General features: G+C 43.6%; 1 protein-coding gene across 4 annotated transcripts in view; it reads right to left on the bottom strand.

Annotated features, from left to right (window-relative positions):
• LOC126236679 (box A-binding factor-like) overlaps positions 1-15,408 on the bottom strand; it is a 157,958-nt gene that overhangs the window by 103,069 nt on the left and 39,481 nt on the right. For all 4 annotated transcript variants that reach the window (XM_049946166.1, XM_049946169.1, XM_049946168.1 and 1 more), the window contains 2 exons: positions 12,731-13,096; positions 1,218-1,367 (listed from right to left, as the gene is read on the bottom strand). In XM_049946166.1, coding sequence (XP_049802123.1) covers positions 1,218-1,367; positions 12,731-13,096 — 516 coding nt within the window. The remainder of the gene's footprint in view (positions 1-1,217; positions 1,368-12,730; positions 13,097-15,408) is intronic.

Raw genomic sequence — 15,408 nt, 5'->3', positions numbered from 1 at the left:
GCATTGCACTGCCGGCAGTTGTCGGGTTTCCTGATCTTGACACCGCTTATAATCGATCGAGTAGCTCCTCACTTAGTTTCACGAGACTGAGTGCAACCTATAACAGTCCTCCTACTAATAAAAAATTCCTGGCATTACCAGGAATCGAATCCGGGTTCTCTGCATGGCAGGCCGGTGACCACTACGCACCAGATGCGGACAGATTTTGCTTAAAACGGAGCGCAAATTACTTGGAATACACACATACAGTGACTGATAATAATAGCACTTAGTGACTTCGATCAAACTTTAAACTTAATTTCAAACATTTTCTAATTTTTATCGCTGTGGTGTTAGTGCCAGATGTTTAACACATTATGTCATTTGCAAAGTAATCAGATGTCTGGAGCTGTTTTATACATGGGAGTTGGATCCTTCAAAAGACAAGGGTGTGGCGTGATGGCTCTCGATCTTCCACCATAAGCGAGTCCATCAACATGAGGTAGCAAATATGAGGTAGCCAAGAAGGCGGAAACGTGGGTTCTACTATGCCAAGACTACTTGGTAGCTACAACAGGAAAACACAATTAACTAGCAGGAGTACAAAATAAGAAAATATTTGTTACTTAACTTTGTTGTAGTCCATGATCTGTTGATTGACAATTATAGAAGACACGACTAGACTAAGCGTCTGTAGGATGACATAATTTACAAGTCACAAATCTTGCAGTGACGAATTAATCTCTCGTAATCTTGAATGTCGAATCCGGTGAATTTGAAGACTAACTTGGCACTGGGCTACAAAGACTTGATGGCAGCAATGACTGGGCTGCAGACGATAACTGACTAACCTCGGTGCTGGCTGACCACTGAGCTCGGCTATATTCTGTAGACTGGCACTACTCTCCTGCTACACATGAAGTGGCCTAGCGGCGCCTCGCGGCAAGCAAAAGAACTGCGGCTGGCTGTGTACTCTTTGGCTAACACAGCCGTTCTTCTGTTTCGTTTATCGAGAGAATCGCATCCGGCTAATTGATCTCTAAGGCGACGTATGTCTGACGACATCACACGGGGTTTAGTACTTATCATATAACCTGTCGAAATTTGTAACTACAATTTTTATTAGTTTTGAACGGATCGCTAAATTGTTTTTCTAAGTATGGAACAGTGAACATAATGTTAGATGAGCAGTGTTTAAGTTTGGAGTAGACGGCAGAGGGCAGGCAGACGGCACGGACCTGGTAGGTGCCGGGGTGTGTGCCCAGCTGCACGGTCTGCAGGGTGGTGTAGGTGCCGTCGCCGGACAGCGCGCCGCCCCCGCCGCCGCCCCCGTCTGTTGGCGACAGCGGTGCCGTCTTCAGTTGCAGCAGCTCCGTCGTCTCCACCACCTGCAACCGCATCAGAACTTCTCAGGCCAAACTAGCTGCAGAAGTGACCTACGCCGATGAGGCAAAACATTGCGACCATGTACTTAATATCGTGTGGCTCCACGTTTCGGTCGCAATACAGCAGCGATTCTGCTTGACATTGTATCGGAATATTCCCAGTAGCTCTCCGCAGGTATATCGCGTCCAATATCTACTCACTGCTCATGCAATTCTCGAAAATTACGGATCGGTAGTTTGAAGGCCCTCGAGTACAGATAAGGCAGATTTGATTTTGATGGCAAGAAATCAACGTCAGTTCACGATCATGCTCCTAAAGCCATTTAAGCTTAATTGTGACCTTTTGACACACAGTTATTCTGCTCGAAGAGCACATCGATGCCAAGGAAGACATCATGCATGAAGGGATGCATGTGATTCGTAATAACGTTCACATAGTCCACAGCTGTCACGGTGCGTTCGATTACTACAAGTCCCATGGAAGACCAGGTGAATGTCCCACATAACTTTATACTGCCCCCCTCGGAAGCCCGTGGTACGGTACATGTTTCGAGAAGCATATCTGGGCAAGGCCATCGACGTGGTGTAACAAGAAACCTGCTTCATCCGACCAGGCGACTCTTTCATACTGATCCGCACTCCACTGTCGATAATCCCGTGCCCACTGCAATCACGATCCACGATGGCGTCGGGTCAACATGAGAACACGCATACGTCATCTGCCGTGGAGCGCCATGTTCAACAATGTGCAATGATCGGTGCTCTCCCATACATTTGTACCTGTTCTGTCGTGAGATCTGCCGCAGATCGCTGTCTGTCCTACATTACAGAGCGGGCAAGTCTATGTTCTGCACAGTCTCTGGTGAGGGGAGGACGTCCAGCACCTCGTCGCCTAGTCGTCGCTTCACCGTCCTTCAACCATGTTCCACAGATGTTCACGACAGAAGCAAGCGAACAACCTGCCTGTTTCGCTGTTTCTGAGATGTTCGTTCCCAGGAACGGCACCATAACAAACTACCCTTTGTCAAAGCCGCTTTTGTCAATGCATTCCCCCATTTTCGGCTTGTGTCACCGCTATAACGATTCTACTTTTGTATCTGCTCCGCTTATACTGTATACTTTTCTTACCACGTGATGTGCCCGTAGCTCCATTATGTGGCATCAGTCTAACTGTGGGGACTGGTCACAGTATTTTGCCTCATCAGTGTCCAATCTCGTTTAAATTAGTTGGCTTTTCATGTTTAAGTTTCGAAGTTGCAAATGCTGTTTGAACACAGCCACTACAGCATTCCTCTCTGTGCGGCGATAATGTATCACTTTAAATTATCTACTCCTAAAAACATCGGAAATTCAAAATTGTGTATATATCTACGGAGTTACTGACTGTGTAAAAAATCTGATTGTTATTTTAATTAGGTCCATTGTCACGTTAATTTTTTTGAAACAGATGACGTTTACTCACATGGGAAAATGTTCCAAACTTATTACGGCATTCTCGTATCTTGAGAACTACTTAACTACATTCTTTTTGACTGAATACCCTTCTTAGCATCTTTGCGAAGTTTCACATCACGTTGGGTCTGCTGCATATAAGCTACGGAAAACAGCGATTTTTGTGCTATTTTGTCGACTTTTAACTCGCAACAAGTATGAAGTTCTATCTCCTACAAAACTAATAATTCAGAAATTCGCTTGTGATGTCGATCTATCATCTTTTCTTAATTTTGATTTAGGTCAAAGTTACGTTATTTTCTTACCTTAGAGATAATATTCACACTGGGAAAAGTTTTCTAGTTGAGAACTGGCGTGCACAACACGTTGCGCAGTGACACGTGGCAACACATTGGGAGCTGAAAATATCAGGCACCCATTGGTGTACCGCTGTGCAGCCCGTCCGCTCGCAAATCCCGACTTGGTTTGCATAGGATTATAGAATGTGTCTCTCGATGCCGTTGCCGTGTTTCCAGGCGATGAATCTGGCACAGAGTCGACACTAAGGTTAACCCTAGACATGTCCAGTGGTTTCTGAGGAGGGCTCTTGATAAAAGAAATTAGGAAACGTGCTTCGTATTTCCGTGGTAATCTAGAGAGTAGAGCACTAGACTCTGGCTCTGGAGGTACTGGGCTCTATCCCGGATGGGGGCGGGCAGTTTTCTTCGTTCCATTCCCTCCACGACGGCGCCAGCTCCACTCAGCCTGCCTGGGTCTTTCTCTGGCGTAAAAGTCGACCTAGCGGTCGATAAAGACCTATTGGTCTTTGCTTTGCGGATTAATATTATTTTGCTGATAAAAAGCCCTTTTTCAAACTATTGCTGCATTGTGTGACACCTGCCATTGTCTGAAAAGGTTACATAAACACCTGCTTACATTTTGCGATAATTCAAAACCAGTTGTCCGAACCCAAATAACCATCAAAACCCCATGTAAATAGAGTAAGGGGTGTATCCAACACAGCCACACTTGCACAGTCGAACGTTACGTCACGCAGTGTAACTCATCCAAAACCTTCCTTTACTGTTTCACGGACTAACGAAACCGTTAATATCACTGTCAGAGTGAGCGTTAAATCGAGTCATTTCGCTTTCCAGTGTTTCTTTCCGTTTTTGGCCATTGTACATGAACTGCAATGTACGTCTTCCCAAATAGTAGGAAAGCGCGAGTCTCCGAAATGCATCGCAGAGTCTACGTTAGATTTCAGGGAGCCCTGTCAGCTATCTTCATGGGCACACCAGGACGATGACCGGTTTAGTGCTTCCCTAACATTTTCGCCTAACAATAGCACAGCCAACAGCGGGCTCGAGTAACTCCTGTGACTCATGATGGATTGCTTGAACTCGTGGTCTGTACTGTTATGCCTCATTGCTATGTCATTTCAGTTTGTTGGCTCTTTATGACACGTCTACCTCTTTGGCAGAGGCCGTGAGCTGGGTTGTCTGGAGAATGACGTGAGAGGAACGATAATTTATTATGATGCACTTCAAGACGTGCAAAAGCTCGAAAAAAATTAGAATAATTGAAATAAAATGACAGTTACTTTAAATTTTTTCTGTATTGTTATTGACACCAGCGAGGCTTCTCGTGTTATGTGCTTTCTTTTCTTTCCTCACTTTTTTGGCCCTGTGAGAAGGCAGTAATATGTTGGCGCCCCGCTGATGTGGCGGCATCAGCTCAGCAGTGAACATAGACTTGTATGAGTAAACGCACTTAAGCCAGCTGGTAGTTTTTATGAACTCTCACGAGCAATGAAATTAGCGGTTGCTGCTACGTTCGAGAGAGACCGATTAAGGCGAATAGAATAGTTCGGTGACGTAAATGTGATGACGTCATAGCTTCTACTGGCCGTCGGCATGTCAGCAGAGGTGTAAAGTGGGCAGGACGCGTAATGTCGGCACGTTTCGTCGCCACCACATCGGGGCTGCCCGATGCACCGGAAAATCCATCTAAGATCTCGCGCGGGCACTTGAATACTCAGATGCTACCGAGTCGAGTACGTACCGCGGGTACTACGATTGGGGGGAAACCGCTGACGCCGGAGCCAGATAACGCGAGCAATACCGACTTAAATGACAAACGTCACCGACAACTATGCCAATGGTAGCTCCTGTAACCTTGAAACCTTCCCGTCGAATAAAATAATTTAAACAATTTAACTTACTTTTCATCTAATGAAAGAAAGAAAGAGAATTTAACTTTTTGTGCGTTGCACCTTTCCTGTCTGTACTTGCTTTTGATAACGTGTCTGATCTGATAGTCTTTAGCGTACACAATTTTGTACGCCTTGTGCCTTTATTGGTAACAACATTAATATGACTGATCAAAAGAAGATTATTTCAACGTGAACACATAAGCTTATGTCATGGCCCTTAGTACTGGTTGTCTATACAGTGAACCTGGAAACATACATATCTTTTTTCCTTAAGTTTTATTTTACTGGGTCGCCTCTGCATAACGTCATCTGACTGCATGTCTGAATATACTCACACTGATCTATTGTTGATAATTATTTGTGTTGGCATTTATTTACTGGGATTGCAAATATTTGAGCTGAAACTGTACTTATTATTCATTTGCATTTTTGATTTAAGTTACTGGTGAAAAATTCGATGTCATTATTAAAATAACAAAAATTGAGAAAACTCAACAAAAGTTAAATGTTGTGGTTACTGGGTTCGCTGAAAAATAATACGATATTGACTGAGATAAACTGATCTATTCTAAAAACGAGTGAATATAAATTTTTAGCTCTTTACAATGATTAAATTTATAAGACTTTAGTTTGGGGATCGTTTACATAAAATAGATTAAAAATGTAACAACGAACTTATAATATGCAGTTAGCACTCAAATACCTTTGATGTCTTCAAGACATCGATTTTTAATAATTCATAAATAATTACGAATTATATAATTCTAGTATTCTTCAAGTAATATATAAGTTGTGGGTGAACAGGCACACCGCTCTGTCTCTACCCACACCTTCACTGCACAAAGGTTGACTCAAAGAGTGTTCTATCGACAATGCTGCGCGCTTCTCGCCACGCTCCCTATGTATCAATGCGTGGGCTCTCCCGCCAACAAAGAGCTTGGTGCGGATACTTCACTGTCACCATCGATATGCAAAGAACTTAAATAAATTTTACAAAACGTTTTTCTTAACATTTTTCTTACACACTATAAATGTTATTTACATGTTTCTTAGCTTACAAATATTTTTCATGGCCTGTTTGATTTTCTATTGACGTATTTCAACCTACAGCAATAATTAAATTCTTTTCTTGTTCAGTTTTACTGACCATCAGACATCACTGCTGTGTAAATCACCGGACTATGTATCTGGAAATAATTAAAAGTCTACAAGAAAATAAATGAAACAGACGAAACACACTTGAAAGTCCATAAGTTCAGCGTCTACCACAATGCAATCTGTAAGACTTGATAAGGTTGTGGGAACGTTTCATTAGTGTTCCACACGACCCAGGACAAGGTAAGAGAAGTATCCAGAGAAAATATTTCCGACTCTACCAACTGTAGCCTACTGACACAATCAAAGTCTCGTAGCATTACAGCAGGATGAGATGACAAATCGTCAGACTTCAACGGAACAGAGCGATATCTCAGTGTCCAGCGGCAATGGGAGAAGACGGTGGCTTAGGCGACCGGTTATCATAAACCTGCTGGTTCTTGATAATATTAAGCGTCCAATATAACTTAGAAAGAACTGCAATCGGCGACACGCGAAGCAGAGAATTTTTCATGTGAGACGAAAAGTCCACTGACAATCCAGTGAACGAAATGCATCGCCTAAGAAATTTTTTAGTGTTTTCAGTAGGCCACTCCTCCTTGTGCATCGGGTGCCACATTCCAACGTTGCTGAAGTGAAAACGCTTGGCACACGCAAATTACGGGCCGTGCACATTGTCACGAATTTGGAGGTCTTCCTGGAATGAGAAAAAGGAGATGCGAATTCGTAGATTAAATAGGCATAAAAAGGTTGTGGCATGAAATAAGAGATGGCTAATCCGTGGGTATGGTCGTTAAATTTTATATTGAGAACTTCTTCATATCTATTAGCCCTCAGACATAAGAAAAATTAGGATATATTAACAGAATCTTCCGTCGGTTCTTGGTAGAACAACATTATAAACTGGTGCTTTTCATTTATTGAAAATAGGACGTAACCGTACTACTTATCATGTTTAAACCTCCTTTTTTCAGATAAGTTGGCGTCTAGGAATATAGACCAGCCATAATTTTTAGGCATCATATCTATAAATATGTTTCCTTGTTTGAATGGATGTTGTTTACGTAATTTGTTTTATTTTCCCCAGAATGGACGATTATAACCATCGGATGTTTAACTGATTTGTAACTGGCGATGACGTGCTTGAGGGAGTTTCCCGAAGAGAGTTAGCTTTCGCCTCCGCTGTGGCTGTTTATAGTGGCATTTTCGTATTTCCTCAGGTCGCTGATTCGCACGTGGTCACATGGCGTAGTTACCGCTGCTTTTGGCGGAGCCACCAAACCTAGTATGTCAACGACTTTTACCATCCATATGCTATCGCTCATTGAAGGCGAAAATGTAAGAGAAGTAATGAACATCTGGGTAAGATTGCAGAAAATCTCTCGCCTGTTCAAAATTGTATAGCAGCTGACATAAGCAGTCTACACAGTGCTCTGTTGGAAAGTGGGAAGTACGCTAGCAGACCGCGGCTAGTCAGTCATATGGTTTTGTACGAATCTGCAATGGCGACTTTCTGGAACCTGTGATTATCTCTGCGCCCTGCGACGTGCAACTAGCAGATGTGTATATATGGGGCGGTGGGCGTATCCCAAAACAAAGACGCGATGTCCCAGTTTCCCCTATAAATGACTTGCTAAAAAGTAAGTTGGATAGATAATTCCGTTCACTATAGGTCCGATTGGGAGTTGTTCTTTGTGTATCTGGAGTAGGCAATATATTTTGGCAGCGATCTATTTGGGACATTAGATTCTAATAGATCTATTCATTCTGAAGTTTGATTTTTCAATTTCTTAACGACTGTGTTTCTCGGATTATTTAATTTCCCGTAAACAGTACTTGTTCCACCATCTTGTAGTACTTGATAGTGTCCGTAACAACTGAGGCATTCCCTTATCCGCTTTCGTGACCACCATCCTTTCGTTTCTCTTGACCTCATTAATACCTTCCTTTTCTGCATCAGTATGTTGCTCTTGGGCAGTTGACGCGACACTGGTCTTTAACAGTTTTCAGCTAACCGGTAACACCAGAAGATCCTGAAGAGGATCCCAGCAGAGCGGTCGAAAAGTCGATTGTGTAAAAAGAAAGAGGATCATGACGCAGCATAACAACCGAGAACAGTGGTTATAAACCTGGGGGTAATTATCCTATGAAGGTTAAAATGGAACTTCGGCTTCAAAGATAATTTAGTGACCACTCTAATTCTTTTTTTTTAAGTCGCTATTATTACTATTACTGTAGAATGGCAGATCATCTTCACGAGCCATTTGACATCCACTGCTGGATAAAAGCCTCCTCCAGGTTTTTCCATGTAGTACGATATCCAACGACACGAATCCCAATCGCTCGTGCATATTGTCTAATGCTGTCTGCCTACAGTCGATAAATTGATCTCCTCAATCTTCCATTATATCTAGGAATCCAGAAAAAAACTTCCTTGGGCCATCTGCCAATCAGTTTTCTAACTCCTCTCCAGCTCACCTATACTTTTTTCACCAATATCATGGCTACGTCTTCCATTCTAGTTTGTTTCCTACTCCATTTCCAAGCAATCCTGTGACTCCCAATAATCCGTCAAATACCTCTCTCCATTTGTCACTGAGCCACCCTCAAGTTTTGAATGGTCTTCGTGTAAAAACACCCAAGTCTCGTGGCATGACTAATATCTGTTGATGTTAACTGCTTCTAAATGTTCAGTTTCATACATAATGAAAGCTCCATTTTGAAAATTTATTTAGTTTACCAAGAGCACTCAATGCCGTTTTTACTTTTCTATTCGCTTCTTTTGCTGTTAATCCAGCGGTAATAGCTATCACTCATCATGAGTCATAAATTCTAATAGCAATTATCTTTCTGTTTTGGAACATTGACAATTAAATATTTGGGTCCTAAGACCGATTCATGTAAATAAAGAAATATTTTCGGAGAGCGAAATTCGAGTGAAAGTACAATTTCTTGGACCTCGAAAGTTAACACACTAATAAACGGATATTCATGAAGCAGTACTGGCATTGTTTTAACAAAAATTTGATGGTTAGTGGTCACTGATAACGGAAGACCTCTTAAGAATTGCCAAATTTACAGGTGCGAAAACAGACCTTCGCGGAAGTAAATGAACTTGGCTCATGACTTACAATGTGCAGTGGTGGACACCAAACCAAAGATAAGCAAGAATTGTTAGAAATAAGTGTTACCTGACACTTCATTGTCTCATTAACGCTCGGTTTAGTGAGAAACATAGAAAATTTTTGAGTTCCATTTATGTGAATATTAACTAAATGAAATCACTTGTCACTTTAAAAAAGTGTTGATTACTTCCAGCCTAATGTTTAATTGGGTCCCAAATTTCGTTGAGGATATTGAATGACGTAGCTTCTCGTTCCGGGGTAATTTCCACAGAGAAGTTGGGAACCACTGACCTACAAGGTGAGACCTACAATGTGAGTCTGTTCAATGAGAAAGCCAATTTAACATTTCATCTCCAAATAGAGGTTTAGTCACAAGTTTTTAATTATCAGCTCGGACAAATGAAGTTATGCAATTAATTTTTTGCTTGTTTCCCGGTATATTCTGACAGTCCTGCTTCATATTGAAATTCCCATGTTACTGTACTTTCGCACATCGCTGAAGACCCAAAATTAAATGCCTCATTCCACTGTATTTCGTTGAGAACAACGGCGCAACAATCCGTGCTGAGTATGTGGAAGGGTACATCATATGAGGTATTTGTTAGGAGGAGCAGACTCTTCCATTAAGGTCAAGTAACTAATGGCAAAGAACTAAGTGAAGACAATCTCTCTGTGAAGAACACCGAATCGCAAGAAGTCCTGGTTCTCAGAGAAGGCGTGTCACAGTTGAGACTATTTGGAAGAAGGGAAATTGTTCACGAATCTGTTTTCAACATTTTGAACATGACAAAGGTCGCCGTTGTCTGCGTTCTGCAACTGCTAACACCCATTCTAAAAGCCCACTGAAATGAAGCAGCAACAGAAATACTGCAGCAGTCTCAGACAATACAAATAACTTATTTAGCTTGAGACAAAGGAGACAAGCAAGCAGTAGAAATTTGCGGATTCAACACCACAGAAAAAGGAGAAGACCTAAACATCAACGGGCAAGGACAAGCTGAAAGTTTCTTCGGACTGCTTTGGAGTGGTGCTAACAGACTATGCTCCTAAGGGGCAACGGTCACAAGAATATACTCTGAGTCGCCCGTCGAGGTTACGGGGGGCTATGAAGGCGAACTGCCAGGAGGTGGAAGCAGATCATTGCACAGGACAGAGTTGCACGTGCTGCTTTTTTGGGCTATAAAATTTTACTTTATTCCCATATTCCCCTGACAACGTGCACAGCAGCTTTCCTCATGTCAGGAAGCCATTGTCGGGCAGGTATTTCCAGAATGACAACGAATTGATTTTCGAAGTAAAACGTTTCACGAATAACAAAAATGAACGCTATGTCATCAAAACTATCCGGACACCTGTTAGTCAGCATTAATATGGGATGTGTCCACCCTTCCCCTTTATGGCCACTTGAACTCTGCAGCGGACACGTTCAATGAGGTTCCTGATTGCCTGTGGAGGAATGGTAGCCAATTACTCCGCAAGAGCCGAAACCAGAGAAGGTAGTGATGTTGGACGCTAGGATCTGCAGCGAAGCTGGCGTTCTAACTCATCCCAAAGATGTTCGAGTGGGTTCAGGTTGGGACTCTGGGCAGGTCAGCCCATTTTCGGAATGTCACTGTCCACAAACCAATGCCTGACAGATGTGCATTATCATCCTGATACTAGTAATGAGCATCTTCGAACCGTCATTCCACTGCGTTCAATACACATTGCCGTAAAACGTGTTCATATCTTTTCGCATTTAGCGGTTTCTTAAGGGCAATAACAACGAAAAACATCCCCATACTGGATCACCACTTCCCTCATCTTCACTGTTGGCATTACACATGATGGCAACTAACATTGCTGAGGTATTGCCCTGACTAACCTGACTCAAACTCTTCCATCGGATTGCCACAAATTATAGAGTGATTTTTCACTCCATATGAATCATTTTCAATCATCCTTCGTCCAGTGGGGTCGCAATTTACACCACCTCAAGTTTCGACTATCGTTGACTTGCTCGAACATTGTATCCCAACTTCATTAACTCCCTACGAACTGTCAGTGTGCTCGCCGGACAGCTGATAGCACTTTGGAACTCGCGACTGATTACTTCCACTGATTTCATGCGATTTTTGTACAACTACCCTCTGTAATGTTCAAACGTCCCTATCCATCAGAACATGAGGTCTGCATGGTCTTGGTTTAACTGTGGATCTTCCTTTGTGTTTCCATTTCACAACCACCAACAAGTGACTTGGGCAACTCTAGAGGGGCTCAGATGTCCCCGAATGATTGGTTACTCAGATGACATCGAATGACTATTCCATGTTCAAAGTCACTGAGCGCTCCTGACTGAGCCATTCTGCTGTTACTGTTTCTCTACTAACATAAAATACTGCCTGCTTACGTTTATGCCGGTTGAGTCGTCTCTCATAATATCTAGTGATCTGAGTAGACCGTACATTGGATCTAGTGGTCTCTTCGGCGTTAATAGGGGTGTTCGGATACTCTTGATCATATAGTATGCGAGGAGTTGGATTAACACCCTCAATAGGCTTCATGGTCGCAGCTTGTTTCTTGGCGGTAATAATTAAAACTCAATGGGCTTCATGGTCGCAGCTTGTTTCTTGGCGGTAATAATTAAAACTTAAGGGGGGTATGAGGTCAAACGGGCCGACTTGGAGCAGGAGAGGCATCACAGGACATTTTAATTTCCAGTGTCTATACTTTTACAAATAAATTCATAAAACTTTGTCAGCATCACCAGGAAGGATTCAGGATTCACACTATTTGCAGTGGAAGTTCGAAAACATTACAAAATAATTTTTTTTACGTGTGAAATTTCATCATTTTTTCACTTACTAATGGCTGCATTTGTTGCTATAGGTACACTTTTCTTCATGTCAGAGATTCTTCGATGAATTTTGCACAGCACACATACCATACTTACAGGTGTATGAAACTCTAGAATTTATTTAATTTATGAAAAAAACGAATGATCTGTTGTATTTTAAACTTCATGTTTAGAAAAAACACAAATTTTGTAGTTAATTACTTCAATTTTTACCCCAGTTTTCAATTTATTTGGAAAATTCTAGAGTTTCATACACCTATAATTATGGTTTGTATGCTGTGCAAAATTCATCGAACCATCTCTCTTACTTATGAAGAAAAGTATACCTATAGCAACAAATGCTGCCATTAGTATGTGAAAAAAATGATGAAATTTCACATGTAAAAAAAATTACTTCGTTATGTTTTCGAACTTCCACTGCTATGAGTGTGAATTCTGAATCCTTCGTGGTCATGCTGAATTTATTTGTAAAAGTATAGACAGTGGAAATTAAAATGTCCTGTGGTGCCTCTCCTGCTCCAAGTCGGCCCGTTTGACGTCCTACCCTCCCTTAATGATTTCCCATCGTAAGTCTTGATTTAAGTGGCTAGGAGTTATATACTGCAATCTGTTCTTGACCTGCGAGATATGCCTTGCCCAAAGACTGCCAGAACAGTAGCCGTACCTGGTGGTCTTCGTAGGTGATCTGGTGGTGCGGCTGGTGTATGTGTTCGAGCGGCGGCGGTGGCGTGATGGAGGTGGCCTGGCCGTGGTAGTCGTCGTGGTGGGCGTAGCGCGTCGCCAGCACCTCGTGCTGGGCCTGCGACTGCGACTGCGACTGCGGCTGGTGCGGCGACGGCGGCGCGAACCGCTGCTGGCCCTGTGCTTGCGGCTGCGGCCGCGCCGAGTAGCGGTGTCCGCCGGCCGCCTCCAGCAGCTGCGGGGGGCTGGAGCCCGCGTCTTCCGCCGCCGACTGGTCCGTGGGCGTCGCCGCCTGCTGCTGGTGCTGGTACGGCGACGACACCGCCACGCTCGCCGGTGAGTACGCCACCTGTGCAGGGGGCTCTGCGTTCGTCACACAGGGAGGCTGGACGAATAGGTCATACACAGAGAGCCGCCAGCTCAGATAGAAATGTGGAAGACTAATTCAAGAAAAGAAGCAGACAGTATTCTTAAGTACGAGGTGGAATCCAAAATTTTCGGGACTGGTGCTGCCTTCTGGAAAATAGGAGACTTAGATCTTTGCACAGCTAGGTGGCGAGAGCTGCATATCTGGTGAGTTAGTGTGCGGAGTGGCATTCATCTGAGAGGACATGCTGTGTGTCCACAGTGATTTTCGTAGTACTCTGTGTTTGGTGTGTGGTGATTTTACGATGGATTCGCGAACAGAACAGCGCGTGTGTATCAAATTCTGTGCGAATCTCGGGAAAAGTGCTACGGAGACTCTTGCAATGATTGAACAAGTGTTTGGGGGACCCAGAGACAAAGCAGCAATCGTCCCAGTGGAAGAGCCCAGGCTCTCCAACACCCAAAAAAGCGAGACAGCTGAAGAGCAAAGTGAAGAGCATGATCATCGTTTTCTTTGATACCAAGGCGATTGTGCTCAAAGAATTCGTCCCACCCAATCAAACAGTGAACTCTGCGTACTACTGTGACGTTTTGCGACAGCTCCGTGAAAACGTGCGGTGACGACAACCCGAACTTTGGCGTCAAGGGAACTGGCTGCTGCATCACGACAACGCGCTCTGTCACACGTCCTTGCTCACCAGGACCTTTTGGCAAAAAACAACATGTCGGTTGTACCCCACCCACCGTACTCGCCAGATTTGGCACCTTGCGACTTCCCGCTATTCCCAAAACTGAAACTCAAGTTGAAAGGCCGTCGGTTCGACACTCTAGAGAGGATTCAAGAAGCATCGCTGGCGGTGATAAACACCCTCAAAGAATAGGACTTCCAGAAAATGTTTGGCCAGTGGCAGAACGGCCGGGACCGGTGTGTACGTGCTGATGGTAACTACTTCGAGGGTGACGGTAATGTTTTCAACAGATGCCAGCACCAGTCCCGAAAATTTTGGATAGCACCTCGTATAAGGGGAGATAAATAAGTGTCCATTTGAAGGCCGTACAGCCCAGAAGCAATATGCCAATCAGGCAAAATCGCCCTGAGCACTGAGGCAATCATTCCACGACGTAGCGGATTGAAGACACCATTTGGTAAAAGATCGTGTCTTGGTGCGTGAAGGCGTCTGTAACTGCCTGATGCACGTCCTCGCCCGACAGGAATTGTCAACCTTTAAGTGCCTTTTTTAAGGAACCAGAGATATGATAGTTGCGTGGGGAAGAGATCAAGACTATAGGGCGGGTGCTCTAGTGCCTCACATTCGAGTTTGCGTGGTGGATGAGGTTCACCTCCCAGACTACCTGTTGTCTTGTGTCGAATCGCTACCAGCACGGAACTTGTCTCACCGTTTCAGAACGATAATTACAGTCATGCTGCAGCTTACATATTCTTCTTTCTCGGATGGACGTAAACCCGTGTTTGTCCTTTGGCAGCCAAGAAAGGAATAACAGCACTTTCGTGGTGTTTGAATGCATTTGATAATAACATTGCCATAGGTCACGTTTGCGCATTTACCGCAAGCACACTGCAGAGATGTCATACAGATCCCTATTTACACTTCAAAACAAAGAAACAAAAATTGACGCGCCATGAAGGAATTATCCGAATGGGACGGAAGTGTGGCGCTGACCCCACTAAGCCACGGACCCAAACTATCAACAATGAACTGTGCAAGCTGTTTGTCTCTCCCATCCGGTGTGGGATGTGTTTACATGGAATGGAGCGGGTCCTCTGGTCCAACTGAACCGATCATTGACTGGAAATGGATGTCATGCTAATTGGAAACCGTTTGCAGCCATTCATAGACTTTAAGTTCCCAAACAACGATGGGATTTTTAAGGATGCCAGTGCGCCATGTCACCGGCTAACAACTATTCGTGATTAGTTTGAAGGACATTCCAGGCAGTTCGAGCGAATGATCTGTCCACGTAGATCACGTGACACGAATCCCATCGAACATACAGGGTGTTACAAAAAGGTACGGCCAAACTTTCAGGTAACATTCCTCACACAGAAATAAAGAAAATATGTTATGTGGACATGTGTCCGGAAACGCATAATTTCCATGTTAGAGCTCATTTTAGTTTCGTCAGTATGTACTGTACTTCCTCGATTCACCGCCATGATTTTATACCTGTGCTGCTAGAACATGTGCCTTTACTAGTACGACACAACATGTGGTTCATGCACAATGGAGCTCCTGCACATTTCAATCGAAGTGTTCGTACGCTCCTCAACAACAG

This window comes from Schistocerca nitens, chromosome 2 (assembly GCF_023898315.1).
Source record: "Schistocerca nitens isolate TAMUIC-IGC-003100 chromosome 2, iqSchNite1.1, whole genome shotgun sequence".
Classification (NCBI taxonomy): Eukaryota; Metazoa; Arthropoda; class Insecta; order Orthoptera; family Acrididae; genus Schistocerca; species Schistocerca nitens.
Note: the sequence above shows the minus strand (reverse complement) of the source record. Positions and strands in the feature narration are given on the sequence as shown.